The sequence below is a fragment of the Delphinus delphis genome, chromosome 14 (genome assembly GCF_949987515.2).
Source record: "Delphinus delphis chromosome 14, mDelDel1.2, whole genome shotgun sequence".
Taxonomy (NCBI): Eukaryota; Metazoa; Chordata; class Mammalia; order Artiodactyla; family Delphinidae; genus Delphinus; species Delphinus delphis.
In genome coordinates, this window is record NC_082696.1 from 35,772,438 (window position 1) to 35,794,172 (window position 21,735).

General features: G+C 42.4%; 1 protein-coding gene across 2 annotated transcripts in view; it reads right to left on the reverse strand.

Moving 5' to 3' along the window:
• The window catches only part of NCOA7 (nuclear receptor coactivator 7), a 144,633-nt gene that overhangs the window by 14,131 nt on the left and 108,767 nt on the right, over window positions 1–21,735 (reverse strand). For both annotated transcript variants that reach the window (XM_060030012.1, XM_060030011.1), the window contains exon 11: window positions 2,891–3,038. In XM_060030012.1, coding sequence (XP_059885995.1) covers window positions 2,891–3,038 — 148 coding nt within the window. The remainder of the gene's footprint in view (window positions 1–2,890; window positions 3,039–21,735) is intronic.

Genomic DNA, 21,735 nt, shown 5'->3' on the forward strand with positions numbered 1-21,735 from the left:
GTATACTCAGAGAGACTGGCCAGAGACAGAAAAAGAGTTGATATGAAGAGCCAAGGGAGGGACAGCCTAATAGGCTTGGATATTTTTAATCAATGGTTTCAAACAAGAAGCTTATGAACTGTGGGAAGACAAACATGCAAACAAGTAAAGTGCTGAGCGATACACTACAGAGCTATGAGCAATGGGCTGTGGAAGGACAGGAGGAGTAACTCTGGCTGAAAGCATCACAGAAGTGATACACGAGCTGGACCTTGAAGGATGACGGGAGTCTGACATGGAAAGCTGTGTGTGTGCATGTACACATTTGGGCTGCGAGGGAGTGAATGAGAAAGGGACGAGTGAGGGCAAACACACATATGAAGGGACCTGGCATTCCAGAAGGAGTTAGACCCAAGGGGCAGGCCTCATCATCCTTCATCATCCCAGTCTGACAGAGTTCCAGCCTTGGAAGATCTGACTGCCCACTTGATGAATCTAAACCCAGGCTGGGAGTATTGCTGGAGAAAACCTGCCCTCACTGCAGCCTGGTTTCAGACCCCACCAGGGCTTTCAATACCAGACAGCCATCCTACTGCAGTTCTTCAGTTGGCTTTTTTCCTAGTCTCTGTAGCTGCTACTTCAGACCTTCTCCGTATTCCTCTAAGTCTTCCCTCCTTCACTTCTAGGGGGTGCTCCCTCCTGCTGCAGAGAAATAATCAAATGAGCAATGGCAGAATTTACCGCCAGTGAGTCTACATTTTATATGCACACATCCTATTCTTTTCTGCCGCCCGACCACCTAAGACCGATTCTATCCCTACCCCCACATTCCCGGACAATTCTCGGGGATCCAGCCTCCCGCTTATTCCCTCTCCTATTCCCTTATCTTCTGTACCTTCTGTTCCACCGTTCCCGCTGACCTCATCCAAAACGTTACAGTCTCTCTCACGAGAGGGAAAACCTCCCCACCCTCACCTCTTCTTCCAGCCTTCCATCTCATTTTTATTCTCCAAAACCAAATTCGAGTGGTTTGCCCACCTTTACTAGCTCCACTTACTCACCCCCAATTCATTCATTGAACACTGGTAGCTACATTTTGAAGCTACCACTTTAATGAAACTGCTTTTTGTCAAAGTCACCAACTATTACCTCCTTGGTTTTAAATCCAAAAGACATAGCTTAGTTCTTACCTTCTGACTCCTCCGCAGCATTAGGCATTTTTGACCACTACTCTCCTCTTGAAACATTCTCTTCCCTTGGCTTCTAAGACATGACTTTTCTTGTTTTCCATGCCCTCCCCTGGCTGTTCCTTCTCAGTCACCTTTGTGGGCTCGACTATCTTTGGCCCCTTAGAGCTGGCATCCTGAAGGGTTCTGTTCTGAGTCCTGCTCCTTTGCCAATGGACACACTCTCCTAGGCTGCCCTCACCTACACTCACAACTTCAACTTTGCTAATCACTTCCGAAAGTATATCTCCAGATCTTTTTCCTAAGTTTTATTCTCAGTTGTCTCTTGGACATTCCACAGACACCTCAAATTTAGATTAAAACCAGAACACAGAGCGTTTTCTGCCAAATCTAATCCTCTTGCTATGCTTCTTATCGCAGTGAAGGGCAGGTACCTCGATCCCTCCAGTTCCCATTCTAAAAACCAAGAGATCAATCTTGACATCTTCCATCTTCTGCACTGCCGCTCTTTCAGCAACTGTTCTCTCTCAACACTGATTCCTGCAAGAGACTCCTAATGGGTCTTCAAGCCTCAAGTGTTGTCCAACTCCATGAACATCTGCCAGCAAGAGCAAGCTCTCCAAAATGTGTATCTGTATTTACTTCTCCAGGCTCCAAACAGCTCCTACTGGTTGAAGCTGTTTGAGGACAGCTCAAACTGCTGCCTTCCTACTGCCCTTAGGAAAATAGCCAAACCAAACCTATGACGAACAGTTCATAGGTCCTTCGTGATCTGCCATTTCATTATCTCCAGCTTCATTTCTTGCCACTCCCTCAGCTTTGCACTCTTATGATCCAGCTACACTGAACTCTTATTAGTTCATCAAATGTCCCACACTCTCTGTTTCTCCCCTGGGTCATTCCTCTACATAGACTTTTCTCTCTGGCCAGAACATGTTCCGTGTTCCATGTCCCACTTTCACCCCAACTGCCTGTCCTCCCACTTCTGATCTCAGCTCAGATTACTCCTTCTGGGTCGCATTCCCTGATTCCCTAGCTCCATTCAGGTGCCTGGGTACATGCTCCCATAGCACGTGGCATTTCACCTACAACGGTAATTATCTCACTATATTGTAATGATTTATCTATACTCCTTGATCTCATCCACTGTGCCCCTAACATGAGAAGGGTGTGGTAAGTGCTCAAAAAAATTATGAACAGTTTTTTAGGTCAAATTAAGAAGCTTGACTTTCATCCTGTACGTAATGGGGACCCTGCAACAGTTTCAAAAAAGAGAAGTGAAACTACTGGGTTGTAGGGGTGGAGATGAGGTCTTTCTGACACACATAACTAGCTTCAACACAGATGAATAAGGTTTTTTCCCCATGTGATTTCAAAGAGGCACAGGAAATCTGACTTCTTGCCAGCCAAGAGGTTACTGGAATTTTGACACAAGAACATTTTGTTTGTGGACTGGACTTTTTTTTTTTTTCTTTTTTTTTTTTTGCGGTACGCAGGCCTCTCACTGTTGTGGCCTCTCCCGTTGCGGAGCACAGGCTCCGGACGCGCAGTCTCAGCGGCCATGGCTCATGGGCCCAGCCGCTCCGCGGCATGTGGGATCTTCCCGGACCGGGGCACGAACCCGTGTCCCCTGCATCGGCAGGCAGACTCTCAACCACTGCGCCACCAGGGAAGCCCTGTGGACTGGACTTTAAGGGACAGTCTAGCCCTCTCTTGAGTCTCACCTCCCAGCTCTTGGTGGTCGGCTCACTGAAGAAGTTGTCAATCATATTCAGTTCTTCTTTTTCCACCACCACAAAGCCTTGCTCTTTGGCATCTTTCCCATAGACATCAGGAGACCACTGAACAAAGAACGTGTACAAGTGATCCACCCTGAAAAACATGTTCATCACAGGGGTTAACACCAAATCTACTTTCCTGGCAGGCACCAGTAGGAACTTGGGCATGTACAGCTATCTTTTTCCTGCTTGGCAAATCCATTTTGCTAATTGGGAAATCTCCCATGTTGAAGATAATCTCTGCTAATGCATTCCAAACCGAAAATAAGTCAATAAATGGAAGCTAAACTCCAGACACTTGAAAAAATGTCTTTCAATCTGAGGCAAAGATCAAGAAATGGGACATAAACGTAAAAAACACAATGAAATATTTACACCAAATGTTTTTTCCTCATTGGGTCTTTGTTTATTGGACACCTGTATTCATGAGAAAAAAATTAATCTGAAGCTTTAGATGGGAACAAAGATAAGCAATATTCCAATGGGTCTTATGTAGATTGAGGCATTATTATATAATTTTAATAAAATATCTTTAATAACTAGAAAATATCAGGGATAGTATTAGCTGTTATTTTAACATTAGAAAGAGACGATTTTATTGATATCGGAATGCAGTTTGCTTCCCATATCTCTGTTCTCTTATACATATTTAACATCTGAAGCATCTCTCCAGACTTAATCAATAGAGAGGTGGCTAGTTCCTGAGCAGAGGGTGGGGCTTTTGGTCCCAGCACCTACAATATCCCCCCACCCCCCGCCCATGTAGAACAGTCAAAAGCCCTCTGACCTTAGATTCTACACCTGCAACCATCACAGTGGGGGAGTGGAAGATAGATAGGATCAAATGATTCTTAAAGTCTTTTCTAATTACAAACGGGTAATTTCAATTTGAGGCTACTGTTTGGGACAATGCTAACTTATTGCTAAGTTTTTAAAAGTTATAATTGTAAAAATATTACAACACAATTGCTATAGATTCAATGTTTGTGTGCCCCTAAAATTTGCATGTTGAAATCTAATCCCCAGTGTGATGGTATTTGGATGTAGGACCTTTCAGAGGTGCTTAGGTTATGAGGCATGATTGGGATTAAAAGAGACCCCACCGAGCTGGCTAGCCCCCTGTGCCATGTGAGAACACAGTGAAAAGACAGCCGTCTATGAACCAGTCAGCCCTCACAAGACAGTGAATCTGCCAGCACCTTGATCCTGGACTTCCCAGCCTCTAGAACTGTCAAGAATAAACCTCTTCTCTATAAGCCACCCAGTCTATGGTATTCTGTTATAGCAACCTGAACAAACTAAGACCAATATTAATTAAAACAAAAAAGAAATGTCACTATAATTCTAATATTCCCATCGGTCACACTGTCTTTAGGCTTCTATAGTCCTATCTGTTCTTGAACACATGTACACAGTTTTCTTTCCATTGTTATCAGGGCTAAGACATAATTGTTATATGTAACATAAAATAATGCATATTTGCCATGTTGCTAGTCCTTGTACTGACTTTTAAAATTATTTATTTATTTATTTATTTATTTATGGCTGAGTTGGGTCCTTGTTGCTGCGCGCAGGCTTTCTCTAGTTGCGCCCAGCATGGGCTACTCTTCGTTGTGGTGCGCGGGCATCTCACTGCAGTGGCTTTTGTTGCGGAGCATGGGCTCCAGGAGTACGGGCTTCAGTAGTTGTGGCATGCAGGCTCAGTAGTTGCGGCTCACGGGCTCTAGAGTGCAGGCTCAGTAGTTGTGGCGCACAAGCTTAGTTGCTCCACGGCAGGTGGGATCTTCCCAGACCAGGGCTCAAACCCGTGTCCCCTGCATTGGCAGGCAGATTCTTAACCACTGCACCACCAGGGAAGCCCCTTGTACTGACTTTTAATGCCTACATTTCATGAAAGTAATAAACCATAATTACCCAAATTCCTATGCCTTTGGGATATTTAGGTTTTTTCCATTTCTTTGATTATACAACGTTATGATGAACATCCTCATGAGCTATGCCTTTTGCCACCTTTTGAATTATTTCCTCAAGATTAGTTCCCAGAAAAGGGATTATTAGGCCAAAGGGCATGATTTTATAGCTTGTGATTCATCCTGCCAAACTGCTCTTGAAAGGCTGACTAGTTTACTGTGACACGAGCATTGCAGTTTGCATCTAAGTCTCATAACAATCTTGCTTATCCTTCTTTTTCTAAATGAATTTAATATATATTTTAAGTTTTACCCGACTCACTTTGCATTTCTTTGAGTGGTAGTGGGTTGAACATTTTTTAAATGTTTTCTCCCTGGCTGCTTTCATGAATTGGCTCCTTGTGATTGTGGAGTCAATGTTTTTCTTTTCAATATGTGGGAGCCTTTATATAATGTAACATTAACCACTATCAAATGTACTTCTAAGCTGTTTTTTCCTTTTTATATTAATTATGCTTTTTCTTCCATAATATAGAATTACCAGTTTTCATATATTTTATACACACACACATCCTCTCAGTTCCGTTTCTCTTGAGATCCTTGACTAATACAATGGACTACTCTGAAAAACTGTATAAGAAACTGATCAAAATGGTTATCTCTGGGGAATGGAATGAGGTAGAAGATATATTGCATTTATATACATATATATATCTTTCCATAAATTATTTAAATTTTTGGACTAGGTAGTACATTTTATAATTGGAGAATTAAAATTATATTTCAAAAGGCAAATAATGAGAAGTTTCCATCTCACTCATATCCCTGTCCATCACATTGTGGGTCCACCTTTTTCTGCTATAGTTGACCACTTTATTATTTCCTTGTGTGTTCTTGTAGTGTTATTTTTGTAGATAGAAATAAATATGAATATAGATTCTCTTTGTCTTTCATTTCTACAAAAGATAGTACTATCCTCTATCTAGCTTTTTTCACTAAACAAGATAGCCTGGATATCCTTCCACAACAGTATAGAGATGGCTTCCTCATTCTTTCTTTTATAGCTACACAGTACTTTACTGTGTGGATTTATCATAGTTTATGTAACCATCCTCTCCAGCTGGACACTTGGGTTGTTTCCAAGACTGTGCTTTTATAAACAATGCTATGATGAGTAACTTGGTATGTCATTTTTGCACACGTACAGGTAGAGTTGTAGGACCTATTCCCAGAAGTGGGACTGTGTTATCAAAGGAGCAATTCACTTATGCTTTTTATATATAATACCATGTTGCCCTTTTTAGGGATGGAATCATTTTTTGCCCTCCTACCAGCAATATGTATACTCTTTTGAATCTCTGAACTATTATTAACATGTAGTATGACATTTCCTATTAAGAGTTAACTTAGAAAAAATCATGACTCCAGAAAGGTTTGAAAAATATATAATTCTAGTGCTTCCCTGGTGGCGCAGTGGTTAAGAATCCGCCTGCCGATGCAGAGGACACAGGTTTGAGCCCTGATCCGGGAAGATCCCACGTGCTGCGAAGCAACTAAGCCCGCGCACCCCAACTACTGAAGCCCGTGCGCCTAGAGCCCACACTCTGCAACAAGAAAAGCCACTGCAATGAGAAGCACACACACCTCAACGAACAGTAGCCCCCGCTCGCCGCAACTAGAGAAAGCCCATGTGCAGCAACAAAGACCCAACACAGCCAAAAATAAATACATTAAAAAATATATATATATATAATTCTAACTCTTTTAGTTTGCTAACACCTAAAATTTAGTTCATCTTAACTGTATTTTAGAAAAAAGTTGAGAACCAAATATGCTTCACTCTAACTTTTGGAAAAGGACACATTTATTACATGCTTATCCACATCAAATAAAATGGCTTCCAAATATTTGTTGGCTAGCTTATTTGTGAGAAAGAGGAAAGCAGTCCCTGATACGTGGGAGCTAGCCTGCTCCTATCGGTCAGGCCCCAGTGTTGGGAGAAACTGGCCTGGCACTCACAGCTAGGCCCTGGTATTCTCCCGTTGAACATTAACAACTTCCCAAAACATCAATATCCGGCAAAGCCACTCTATCACCATGATGAATCAAGACAGAAATGAGACCACTGAGGCCTGACATCTAAACACAAACACTGTCCAACCACAAAAATGACCAAACATCTCTCTAATCTGGCTAATATAAATGACTGTGCTTCTTTACCAATTACGGCACTAGCCTCTCTAGTTTTTCCTCCTTCTACATAGGATTTATAATATACTCAATCACAGAATGACCTTTGCTTCCTGACAGCTTCCAACCTAGAGCAAAGTCCCACTTCTTTAAGTCATCCCTCGAATCACCTAACGTAAACCTACATCCTACGACCCCTTTCAAGCACCCGTTTACTGAGATGGCCCTAGGTCCCATGCAGTGCATTCTCCCTCGTTGCAACAAGTCAACCCAACACATTCAATTTCAGGTGTGTCCCTGGTTGTCCCTGGCTGCAGCACATCGCTTCCTTCAATAATACTCCCTGTGTACCCACTATGTGCCAGTGACCCTGACATTGAGGAACTACCTTCTGGAACATTAGGGTTGGTGGAGATATAGGATATCATTTAATCCAGCTAACTCTCCTTAGATGTAAGAGAATGGGGGCTCTGACGTCTACTACCAGCATCACAGCCAGGACTAGATCGCCTGAGGTGGCAATCAGTGTTCTTTGAACCACACTACAAAGTCCTCCCCTTAACCCACATCGATTTCTGAATTGTTTCCCACTTAACTTCCTGGTTATGACACAAGACACATTTTTATCACTTTCTGAACCTACTTTCCATGAAGCACTGCTCATTTATCCTCTAACATTTTACTCTCAAAGGAGAAGTCACTGTACAAGCATAAACACTGAAAAAGCATCCCAAGAAATGCTGAAAGCTCATGCTGACATATACCCCTGTGTAAGACTGCAAGGGAATGAGGGATGAGGCACAGATTTGAAGTTAAGATTTCATTTCTTCTTAGATATTATGAGAAAATATAAATTGTGAAAACTGCAGGTCAATAAAGATTTTAAGGTGAGATCCAATCTTAGCAATTGCCAGTCACTTCCCTTTTTGGTGACCAAGACATTGAGTTGCTTGGGGAAACCATTTGAGCAATCCTTTCTATTATGTAGATGCAAGGTGAGTAGGACTTAATATTCTGGAGGAAGTTATAATTGAACATTCCCTGCTTGAGGAAGATAACTCTTTCCTCCAACCCACTGGGTGGGTGGATGGGATGGAAGGTGGGTGAGAGGGGAAATCTGTATAAGAAGGAGGATTTCCTAAGAAGGAGGAATTGTGTGCCTAATACCTCTCTTTCAAAGTTCAAGATTATCAGAGCATCTCTGATGAATTAAGGTGGTCCTAATAGAGGTAAGACCTTAGGAAAGGATAATACCCCTTCTTCCACCCCATCCTTCTTGACGAGAAACTATTCAAGGGGGTGGGGAGAATGGCCTGGTCTAGACTCATGACCTGGGATCCACAAGATGCCATGGTTATCTTAGGAGTGGGTGAATGTGGGCATGGTGTGCTGCTGGGAAAACAGTGGGCATACTATGGAAGGAGATGGCTACATATGTCATACACATATGTGTGAGTTCCCAGGAGCTGTAACAAGTGAGGGGCTGGGGGAAGGTGAGTTTTGGCACAAAGTATTCTTGCCTGCCCTGTGCCTTTCTCTCTAGAAGAAATATGTCAACCCGGGGCAAGAATCTGGGATGACCAAGTAAAAGAGGTTTATTCTAAATCTCTTCTCTTGGGACTGCTGGATTTCCAGTGAGTGGTGAATCAAGCCTCTGGGATCGTCTGTTGCCAGAGTGAGTGGCCTATTTTGCAGCAAGGTCAAGAGCAGCCAGGGCCAGCACTGGGCTTGTTGAACTTACCACAAAAGGAAATATCTACAAAGGAGGAAAAAGGCATTCTCAAAATACCACAGAAAAGAGGGTAAAAGTCATAACAATTTTAATGTTAAACAGAGAAGCAACCTTCTGTTTTAAGCAATGCTGATGAAATATGTCAGCTACCTGAAAAGAAAAGACGTGATTCCCTGCCTTGAGGACCGCACACTGCACAACAACTCTAAGAGGCAAGTGTTACTATGCCCAGTTTAAAGATAAGGAAACTGAGGCTCAGAAGATTAATGTGCCCAAACACCCCATCTCTGGAAATGTTCCAGCTAGTCTAAGCTGACTGCCTCTTCTTTTGTGAATGCTAAACCCTAAGGGGGATGGTACATTTTTTGTACCTGTCCACAGACAGAGGTCTCATACTGTAGGTCAACTACTTCCTTGGCTTTGGGTTGTTGTTTTTTTTTGCGGTACGCGGGCATCTCACTGTTGGCCTCTCCCATTACGGAGCACAGGCTCCGGATGCGCAGGCTCAGTGGCCATGGCTCACGGGCCCAGCCGCTCCGCGGCATGTGGGATCTTCCCGGACCGGGGCACAAACCCGCGTCCCCTGCATCGGCAGGCGGACTCCCAACCACTGCGCCACCAGGGAAGCCCTTGGCTTTGGGTTTTATTAACGAAGCTTAAGTAAGTGTGAGATGCCCTGAGTGGCCCTTAGGTCACATGCGGCCCACTCCCCATTCCCGCTCCCCCACCTTGCACGCACAGGCGCACATCGCTGCCAGCACTGTGCTCCATGCTCGGGGAACATCGCGCGGTGGCCGCCTCACCTCAGCCACACTCCTGGGAATGGTTCTCCACTGGCTGCAACAGGCAGGGCAGCAGCCCTGGACAACCTCCCGCCTCTCTCAGGTGGTGGGCTTTATCTCTGCAGCCAATGAGGTTGCCCCAGCCTCGAGAAGCCTCAGGTGAGATGGCAAACCTCCAAAGTATGTTCTGCTATGGGGCAACCTGATGGGAAGTGCTCATGTCTCTTCTCTCAGACATCCAGGGCACTGGCAAACGCCAGTTTCCCTCAACTACAGCCTCCCGCATAAAATCTCCTCCTTCTCTCATGTAGAGAGGGCCCTCACGCGATGCCTCTGAGGAAAAAGGCGTGAACAATTAAAATGGCCTGTTCCACAAGAGAAAATTAAAGTTCACTTGGAGCCAATCTTATTGCTTAATTCTTAGGTCCCTGGAGACCAAAGAGAAGAGGATGTGACTTCATCTTTTCTCCTTCTAGATTAGAGCGGCACTAAGTTTATTTAAGTTTATCTAACCTAATTCTTGGAATGGCTCTTTTTGGCTAACTTAACTGGATTTTCCTAGTGGCTAGTTACCAGAACTGAACCCTGCCCTCTGGAAACAGGCCTAAAGTTCTGAAAACTCCCCTCCTAGTGCCTCTGGGTTCACCTCGCCCACTCCTTCCTCCTGACTATACCAGTTCCACTCTCACCTTGACCCTCAGCCCTCCTCTTTCCCCAGCATTAGCCCCTCCTGGATTCACACACCCCCAGGCCAGTCTTTCCACCTTACCTGCACCGCCGCCCCCTGGAGGCGCACAGCTTTGATCCTTCTATTGCACTTGCCCTTCCAAACGCCTGCCCACAGAAACAAACATCATCTTTCTAACTGCTCTCTCGGGGTGATGCACGTTGCTGAGTTTGCTTGTTGGTGCTTAATGGATCCATTACAAGTCAAGGGCACCTAACACTGGAGAAACCCTCCCTCGTGGGATTCTCTACTCCCCTCTAGCTCTCTTCCTTCACTGCTTCGCACAGCAGCTATTCCAGACCTCTACTTTCTCAAGCTCTCACCCCCGCTCTCCTACCCACCCACCCTGCCTAAACAGAGGACTCTCCGTTGTACCATTCTAGTAATGCACTCCCCTCTGCTCCCCTCTTAGTGACCTTTCTCTTCAGAAGAAGGAACTACTCTCCTGTTTTAACCCTCCTCTCTGAACTTTCAACAGTCCTGCTCCTTAGTGGATTCCCTCCATTATTCCCACCCCACTTCTTCATCCCTTTATCTCTTTCATCTTTTTTTTTTTTTTTTTTTTCCGGTACGCGGGCCTCTCACTGCTGTGGCCTCTCCCGCCGCGGAGCACAGGCTCCAGATGCGCAGGCCCAGCGGCCAAGGCTCACGGGCCCAGCCGCATCGCGGCATGTGGGATCTTCCCAGGCCGGGGCACGAACCCGCGTCCCCTGCATCGGCAGGCAGACTCTCAACCACTGCACCACCAGGGAAGCCCTATCTCCTTCATCTTAATCCACAAACTTACTTGCACTTCCTTAAAAAATAAGCCTCAAGATTTTGTTTCTCCCTAAAACCTCCTTCCTACACCTCATCTTCCCTTCAGATTGTACTGTTAACATCTGGGTTATGCATTTTTTTCCAACTCCTTTTCATTCCTGATTTTATTAACCTTTTAGTATACGCCCTTTCTTAAACCTGCCTCAGACACTGTCTGGAAGGAGGCAGGGTTTTTAAATCTTATTTAAAAGATTATAATGCTTGATAATCTTATTATTTATTTTTATTATTATTATTATTATTATTTTAAGAAGAGTGATGACAAAGGTAAGCCCAGTGGAGAATCATTTCACACTGGGGTCAGGGACAGCTTCCCAGGGGCCAAGGGCAAGCTGAGTTTTGTTTTTTGGTTTTTTTTTGGCTGCATTGGGTCTTTGTTGCTGCGCGGGGGCTACTCTTTGTTAAGGTGTTGCGGTATGTGGGCTCTAGGCACGTGGGCTTCAGTAGTTGTGGCATGTGGGCTCAGTAGTTGTGGCTCTTGGGCTCTAGAGCACAGGCTCAGTAGTTGTGGCACATGGGGTTAGTTGCTCCATGGCATGTGGGATCTTCCTGGCCCAAGGATCGAACCCGTGTCCCCTGCATTGGCAGGCAGATTGTTAACCACTGCACCACCAGGGAAGCCCCCAAGCTGAGTTTTGAAGGAGGAGAAAGAGCCAGTTACAGGAGGAAGAGAAGTGGCATTCTACTGGAGGGGATATGTGCAAAAAGACCTGGCATCTTAAGGGCAGGGTGATGCTGGAAGGAAGTCAAACTGGACATGGCAGAGGGAAAGAGGGGCAATACAATCATGTCACTGGTGGCTTCTGACAGAGGATTCTGTGATAGGGAAAAGCTGCTGAGATGCAGTGCCTGCCCAGAGTGATTCAGGCCCCGTCCTAGAGCGAGCAGGTTGAGAGAAATAAAAAAAAGTTCCTAACACAGTTCCAACAACACAGCCAGTGGGCATCTGAGCTGGGATGTCCATGTTGAACAGAAACTCATCAGGCAGGGGAAGAATTCCTGACAGGTAGAATGAAAGAGCAAGTTTTACTCTTTGCTAATGGAATGGCAGGAAAGGAAGAAAAAAAAAAAGCCAGAGGGGCCAGGTCACTAGGTCACAGAAAGTCCTGGGCATGAGATAAAATGCTTTGACCTTATCCTGAGGCCACTGTTTACCAAAGTGTAGCAGGGGCAGCTCCACTGACTTCAGAGGATACACAGAGGAACCCATTTTCATAGTTACGTATTTATTTAAAGAGTATTAGGAGGAAATGCAACTAGCATATTATATACTTCAGATTTCACAGATATTACTGCTCAGGAAAAGCCTAAGTAAAAAAAAAAAAAGATTTGACCTACATCCTTTGAAGACAACTATTAAGTAAACAGTAGTACAGATGGTTTGCAGATATGGGGACATTTGGAAAGGAAGTGAATGACCAAAGCTTGAGAAGCACCACTAGACAACACCCAGGGCTCCAGCAGGGAAGAAGCCTGGCCAGGTCTTTAGTTTAGAGAGATTGCTGTGGAGCCAAGGAGGGAAGGTCAGGAAGAGATAGGACCGACTAGAAACAAAGGCTCTGTGAAGAAGGCGACAACGGTGATCCAGCCATAAGATGATCAAGGCCAGAGCCCAGGCGAGGCAGTGGAGATGGGGAGAAGGCTGCCATCCACACTCCTCCAGGCACAAAAATAATCCCCACCCATCCAGAAACTGGTAATACCGAAACCCAGCACTCAAGCTTTGTTCAGGTTTTCTGTCTAACTACAAATGTGGACTTAATCAGATTTCTTCATAAGCCTCAAGGCTCCTTTAGAGATTCACCCCAAAGGAGACACCACATTCAAGCTACAAATCCCCATTCAGCAGATAAAGTTGTCATCTCTGAAGAAGGAATTCTTTGAAGGTAAGTGACAAAGGTCCTCAGAAGGCAGCAGGCTTACCTTAGAGGCAACAAAGCACTGCCAATTATAAGAAAGGAAGCAACAGCAGCAGTAACAACTAACTTTCATTTAGTGCATGGACAAGCTCATTTGTTTCTCACCATAACCTCAGGAGGTAGCCACCGTAATTATCGGTCCTATTTAAAGGTGGAAGAAACAGACACTTACACAGATTAACTAACTTGCCCAAGGCCACACAGTATGTTAGGGGCGGACCTGGTATTAACCTCAGGTCAGTTCGTGGTCCCAACCAACATGCTTCACCATTTCCTTTATGGTCAGTCCCTCTGTCCTGGTTTTACTATTTCATAAAAGCCCATCACTGACAAAGCTGTAGGGTTGAGGGATATAAAAACTGATGACAAATCTGAGTTGATGCTTGGAACAAAACATTATTCTAACTATTCACAGATTAGGTGTATGGGTTTTAGGTATGATTATAATCTATGCTATCAAACAAGACTACTAGCTATGGTGGGATTTTATTTACTGTTGCTTTTTTCCCTTTTTTTTTTTTTAACATAATTGTGACGTAAAGTACAAAAAGCACACATTTCTAAGTTAAAGACCTGACCTCCCAAGTTGGTGCCACTTGTTATCAGCTGGAAGCTTAGAGAAAGGTCCTTAATCTCCCTGAGCTTCTAAAATGAAGATAAGAAAACCTAGCTCCTCATATAGGTATCTGGAGCATTAAATGTATAAGTTCATTCTACTTTCGAACAGATCTTTCAGAAAGTCCCTTCCGTGTGATTCTCTAAAATCCTGCTACCACATAAACCAACAAACTTGACCAAAATGACCCAGAAGCAGTTAGGCACTCTTGTCTTATCAAAGGTCACCTGACCAGTAAGAAAAGAAATTGGGGCAATACACAGCAAGATATAACCCCTAAATCACTCACTTGATTTCAAAACTATAAGCAGGAACCACTAAATAACTTAATAACTATTTCATTAAAAATATACTTCAGAGTACATTATGGCACAGAGAATAGGAAATAAGATAAGGAAAGGGAAGAAGAGAGAAAATGTGACCTAGAGAGTACTTAACTATATACGTATGCAGTCCCACCATTCACTTGTATTGATTGTAAATTAAAGATATTTCAATGCACTTTGGCCTAAAACCTTCCCAGGCTCCTCCATTCTGAGTACAGCCAGATAAACCCAATAAGGCAAAGCACTCTTGACCACAGAGGTCGTTACTAGAAAACTATCACCTTTTAAAACCCACCCTCGGGCTTCTGTGGTGGTGCAGTGGTTGGGAGTCCGCCTGCCGATGCAGGGGACACGGGTTCATGACCCGGTCTGGGAGGATCCCACATGCCGCGGAGTGGCTGGGCCCGTGAGCCATGGCCGCTGGGCCTGCGCATCAGGAGCCTGTGCTCCTCAACGGGAGACGCCACAGCAGTGAGAGGCCCGCGTGCCGCAAGAAAAAAAAAAAACAACCCACCCTCAGTGGCCTGACCCAAGGTCCTCATAATGAAAGGGGTCATTTTACGGAATTCCCTGTCAGTCCAGTGGTTAAGACTCCGTGCTTCCACTGCAGCGGGCATATGTTCGATCCCTGGTTGGGGAACTAAGATCCCGCATGCCACGTGGCGTGGTCCAAAAAAAAAAAAGAAAGGGGTTATTTTACTTGCTTGTAAGGCCCCTTCTGGAGCCAATATACTACAACTCCAGAGGAAATCAATGGTTAGTAATGCCCTGATGTAATGCCCATTCTTAAAGGTTCTTTGTGTGTCTATGAAAAGAAAACATTATTTAAAAATCACCAACTAAATAAGCTTTGTTCTAGTTCACCAAAAATAACAGGAATCTTTTGAGAATCACTATCAAAAGTTATAGTTACAAAAAAGGATCACTCAAAAATAAGTAAAAACTGGGAGTTCCCTGGTGGCCCAGTTGTTAAGACTCTGCACTCTCAATGCAGAGGGCCTGGGTTCGATCCCTACTCAGGGAACTAGATCCCGCATGCCTCAACTAAAGATCCTGCATGCAGCAACAAAGATCCCGCGTGCTGCAACTAAGACCCGGCACAGCCAAATAAACAAATGTTTAAAAAAATAAGTAAACCCCCAAAGTTTATGTTAATATCAATGCTGGAGGCCTTCAGCTGGCAGCCTGTGGCAACTAAGACCCGGGGCAGCCAAATAAATAAATGTTTAAAAAAATAAGTAAAACCCAAAAGTTTATGTTAATATCAATGCTGGAGGCCTTCAGCTGGCAGCCTGTGGTGCTTTTTAGACTGCTCACCATTTTTTTTTTCTTAAATTAAACAGTGGCTAACACCGTAAAATCGGGGAGATTTGACACACATAATCCACAATTCAATTTCTTTTGAAACAGATGGGAAGATGTAGCAACACCAGGCTCACGTTCCCACATAACAGCATTAGGTTGGAGGTCGCGAGTTACCGAGCAGCTGATTCCCAGAGCGGGTAGTTAACACTGGCCCCTAAGCTTCCCTCCCTCCATCCTTCCATCTGGCCCCCGAAAATATTTAGGTTGCAATAATCACTGTTTCTGCATACTTACTCCCAAATGCTATGTGCGGCACCCATCGGCAGGGACTAATTATCCTGCAGTGGAAACAGGCGACAAGCTACTCTCCAGAGCCCTGGCGCTCACTCCTCCACCAGAAAGCACAGCCACGACAGTAGAGCACTCGCTTAAAAAGGGGGTTATTTCTTCATGTGCTTAGGTCTGACTGTAGAGTCACTGATTAACTCAAGGCATTTGCCAAAGCTGGTTAGTGAAGTTACTGAGGGGTGGCTGCCTAACAAGGTGCTTCTGGAAAATGATGATGAATTTCTAGAACTTTCAGTCAGTGAATCAAAGGTAAAATGACCAGGAAAAGAATGAGAGGAAGCAAGATCACTTCAAACCATTTTAAAGTATTAAAAAAAAAAAAAGAAGTGAGAATATTTATATAAGTAACTAATAATCCTATCACTTATATTTGTTCAGTAGTTTCCTCAAACTTAGAACTTGTGTTAAACACAAAGAGAGAAAGATAATTCCTTTAAGGAATTATTTTGGAGACCTTTTTGAATTTTGTCTTTATTAGTGACATTCTCACCTTAAAACATCATTATAAGACTACAGTAATGACATAAAAATCACCAGGTTTGTATTCTGAAACATACCTGGTTTGGCTAAGTATGGCCTAAGTTGTTCTAGAAAGTATAGTACTTTAAAGATTATTCAGCACTATGGTCTTCTTGTCACTGACAGTTATTAAAGATTTCAATTTAGCTCTGATCCCATTAAAAGATAACTTTTGATCAGAAAATCTAGCATTAACTACGGTTAAAGATTCCATGGTAGAAAACTAGGTCAGTCTGTGATTCCTTTAATTCACCCTTTTCTCTCTAAGGAAAATGTTAAGAGCATTTTGCTTAGTCTTCATGAGGGTCCTTAGGACTTGGCTATCTTCCCATTGTAAAGTGAGTTTAATAGGAGAATCAATTTTTTTAATGATTTTTTTAAATGATTTTACTTCTTGTTAACAAAAGTAATACATGCTCACTAAATGCATGCAGATAGAATATTTAATGGCAGAGAAGGATACTCTTAAGTAAAAGCAGTTTACAAAACAGTGTGTGTCTATCTATACGTACACAATTGTATATATATACACTATCATTACATTAATCCATGCATAGAAAAAGGCTGAAAGGCTACAAAAATAAAGATAAATTGTAGTTATCTTTGTGTAACAAAATTATAAACTTTTTGTTTTCTTTTTTATATTCTTCTAAATACTATATAAAGTCTATGCATTATTTTAATTATAAGTGATAAGTTATTTAAGCATTTTTATCTGTTAGACTATAGGCTAATTTATTCATGCACCCATTCAACTAACATTTAGGAATATATTATATTCTAGACCTTATGCTGTTTCTAGGACACAGTGTCATAAGACTTGGTCCCTGCCCTCAGAAGGTTAAAGTCCAGGAGGAAAAAGCCACAAGTAGTCCACATTTGTAGAAGAATGTAGTAAGTGTTATGATAGAGGTGAAAGTATAGGGGAGCAGCATCTAAACCAGACGGGGGAAGTTCTTAGAGATGATATTTGAACTAATTTGTGCACTTAGATGGGGTGGGTAGGGGGGTGGGCACCCAAGCAAGCAGCTAATAAGTCTGATTCATGTTTCTTAACACTGAAACACAGAAGGGTCACAATGGGAGCAAGAGATCCTAGAGATGTTAAATGGATAGAATAAGCTGGATGTGGTGACTGAGCAATGTGGGGAGATGACTGAGAAGCAAGATTATGCCCATGTTCTGGCTTTGGGGACTGAAAGGCTGGTGGTACCAGTTACTGTGATGGAGAAAACAGAAAGCAGGAGTTAGGGGGACAGTGGCAGGGACAAAGATGGAAATAAGGGGACTTCCCTGGTTAAGACCTCACGCTTCCACTGCAGGGGGCGCGGGTTCGATCCCAGGTCGGGGAACTAAGATCCCGCGTGCCGCGGGTAAGACCGAAATCCTAAGGAAAAAGAACAAACTTTTTCTTAAAAAAAAATGGAAATGAGAAGCCCAGTTTAGAGCATGATCTGTTTTGAGTTTGTTTGATCCATGGATGATCCAAATATTGAAGGTTACTAGGTATATATGTGTTTGGGGCTCAGTAGAAAGTTCTAGACTAAAGATAGCTGAAAATGATTGGCACATAATAAAAAGAATTAGGTGCAGGCAATTGTATATACAATGAGGAAGAGAAAGAGTCATTTAAAGGGTAACATTTAATGAAGAAACAAACTAGGAAGGGATGATAGAAGGAAAGAAGGTGTTAAAGAAATGAGGGATGGTCAATGGAGTCAAATGCTGCAAAACAAAGTCAAATAAGAACAAAGAGGGAGAATGCCTCGCAGATTCACCAATCCAAAGCAGCAGGATGCTCAGGGAAGGACCTGGGTACTTTGTATGTTTAAAGGCTTCTAGATGAGTTTATTACAAAGCTAAATTTGGCACCCGTTGATCTAAGCCATAAATTCTTTGTTAATGCCATATACTTTCATATCTGTGAAACAGAATACACTCCGCCACAGGCTTCAGTCCCCAACACACCTGAATCTAGAAACTGGGGATGACCACTCCTGTGAGGGGAAAAGGTGCCGGACTTCACTTCCTCTCCCCAGTGCCTCAGTACCTGAGGGTTGTTCCCCTGTCAAGTGCAGGCTGGGAAAGGGCTGTAACTGTCAGTCTAGAGAGGGATCACTGCAGGGTGTATTGTTTGGGGAAACAAGGATTTACGCAGGTAGAGAAAAGAAGGGAACCACCTGAATTCGAGAATATAGTATTTTTAGAGGTGCCAAGCTAGAAAGGTCCTAGACTTACTGCGAAAAGCCCATAAAACGACTAATTCCAGTAAAACCCCAGATTCAGGCAGATCAAGAAAAAGCTAGAAAGGTCAGTCTGCAAAGAGCTTTTAAAAACAAACAAGGGGTTTAGACTCGAATCCTGAAGGCTTAAGATATTTTGGGGGCAATGTGACAAGATCAAAATATCTTTTTAGAAGATGTGGCCGTAAGGTACAAAATAGATTTTAAGGGGGGGACTTCCCTGGTGGTCCAGTGGTTAAGAATCCACTTTCCAATGCAGGGGACGCGGATTCAATCCCTGGTCAGGGAACTAAGATCCCACAAGCCATGGAACAACTAAGCCCACGCATCACAACTACTGAGCCTGCGCACCACAACTAGAGAGAAGCCCGCACACCACAACGAAGATCCCATGTGCCGCAACTAAGATCTGATGCAGCCAAATAAATAAATAAATAAATATTTTTTAAAAAAATAGATTTTAAGGGGAGTAACTAGAGAAGCGGAAATTATAGTTTATGTATAAAGTGCTGTGTTCACAGTAATAGTCATATAAAATAAGGTACCTGGATCTTCAGAAGATGGAATATTATGTGGTTTTTTGTTTGTTTGTCTGATTTTGGTCAGATAACCACTGTAGCACATAAAAGTTCATTCTAATAATGAGCCAATGCTAGAACCAGCCTGAACTAAGTTAAGACATCGAGTATCAGAGAAAGGACATTTTAGTCAGGCCCTTTATTTCCATACAATGTTCTGATTAGACTACTTCAGTTCAATTAATGAGCACCCATAGAATATCACCCATAAAATACCAGTCACTTCCTCTCCCCATAACCGCTGAAACATATCTAGCCAGACGGAAGGCACTTGATCAAAGTCCGAGTTGAATAAATTTGAGGATACTGCAAATTTTCATTCCCTCACTAGCCAAGAAATGACTTTGACTGTATGAAGTATCCCTTTCCCACTCCCATTTCAGTGATTTGTTAGCCCAAAGAGTATAATCAATACAGTTTCGACTACTGGCTCTGGAAACTGGTTATGAGAATGGGATTTGAAATCAAAATGACTTGAGTATAAATCCTGGATTTGATGTTTGCCAGTTTGAACAAGATGTTGAAACTCAGTGTGTCCCAGTTTTTGTATTGGTAAAATGGGGAATAACGCCACATGGCTCACAGAACTATCATGAGTATTAAGTGAGATAACCCATGCAAAATAGCATCCGGAGTACCACGACCGGCTCAGAGTCAAGGAGGGTATCGAGTGCCCTGCCTGCCCTCTTGGCTCTCTGACTTAGAGCTGGGGAAATGGATAGTTCAGCTGGTGAGTTAGTTTCTTTGCTACTCCCCTTTGAGTTTGTAAGAGTGGCAATCCTACTTTAGAGGATGAAGATATCGTAAAAGCATCTTTGTGAAGGTAGGTGCTCAACCAGAATAATCGGATGCACTTTACAAAGTTGCAATTCAAGCACCAGAATTCTATAAGGGTCCAAAGATGCTTAGACCCATAGTTTGAAAATGAATAAGATTTCAGATACACAGCACATCGTGAAAAGCTCAGTACTCATGACTTTCAGAATTTATTCTAAATATTCCAAAACTAAGACAGAATATTTTTTAAAGACAAAAGGAAAATACAAAGAAGAGCTGAAAGGTAGATCCTGACTAGGATCTGACATCAACCAGTCCCTCCTAACAATGTAAGATAGCTTTGACGGACAAAAGGTTACATAAAGGGTCTTTGTGTCTTTGGCTGCTACTTCTAGAAATGTGAAAAAGGGAAATAAATCTCAATTTGTATTTACTATAGTATAAAACCAACAAAGATTGGACTAAAATGGTCTCTAGATAGATAGAGATATCCAAGTATCTCATAAAATTAAAATGTGATTAGAGACAAATTTTTTTTAAAAAATCAATTATATTCCATTATATCAGTACAAGGAAAAACAGTAAAGAGTAGAAAATAAAATTAAGAAATCCCTACAAAATCCTACTTAGAAAACAGTAACTATGCGTATGAAACTCTAGATAGGGCTAAGGACTAGCAATGAAACATATTTAATATGAAATACTTATTAGTTACTTATCCATGGGATGAGCTTTCCACTGAATATCTTTGGGGGAAATGCTGACCTAAAGAAAAGGCACCCTTCCTAAAAATGGGGGCTTGAACACTTGGTTCTACTCTTTGAGGTAGGCAACCATGGAGAACCCTGGAGAGAGAATACACACACTTGCAGGAAGTACCTACTGCTCACGTATTGGATCTGAGAAATATGCATATGACATGGATAGCACGTTTTAAAAGGACAGACACCTGTGTGCTCATGGGTACATAACTTAAATTTTGTAAGTATTAAAAAAAAAAAAATCCCAACCATTACAAAGTGCTTGGGAACCTCAGTTATTCTTGACATTATGTAAGGAAATACCACGCTTTCTAAAACAGAATCAACTTAACATATATGATGAGTTTACTCTAAATATGGGCAGGCACAAAATGTTAATTATCCCACGTAAAACAAAGGGCTTGTTGATCTCAATTAGAAACAGATTAGAGAAACATGGTATTTTAGATAATTTTTAACAAATATATATTACAAAATAGAAATATCAAGGTATAAATTAATTTCTCATTAAAAGAGTCACACAGAATAAAAATCCTCAGGCCACTACTCACTTGACTCCGTAACAAATGTTATATAACAAGTGTTCACTCAACTTTAAAATAAAACATTTAAAAAGCTACATTTGCTTCCTTTCTCTTCTACCAAATGGATAGAGAATCATACCACTTAGATTTCCCAGTATGTGGGGCAAAGGGCACTCATGCTGGTGCTGTATAAATTGCCACACACTTTCCTATGCAACCTGTATTTAAACGCCTTACACGTACCCTTTGGTTTGGTAAGACAGCCCGAAGAATTTTACAAAGGTGTTTAATATAGCGTTGCTTATAATGGAAAAAAAACTGGAATAACCTTATATACAAAGCAGAAACATAATTAAATCAACCAGGAAACATAATGGGGGCTACTAATTATATTGTTCATATACATATAATAGTATAGTAGTACGTAATGTGGAAAATATGCATAACGTATTAAGTGGGGAAAAAACCAAATTGCAAAATAGATTCTACCTTCCTCTCCCCTCCTGCTTATCTGTATGTTCAAGTGTTGCTAAAACTATCTTAGCATAATTATTTTCAAGTTTAAACACATTTAAAAATACCCACGGGCTCTCTCTTTCCCCTTTCCCCTCTCTTATTAGTTTACTTATTACACAAATCACACTAACCAATTAATTCATCTTGGATTAAACATTTATACATGATTTGGTAAATTCTACATAATTCCCAGTTAACT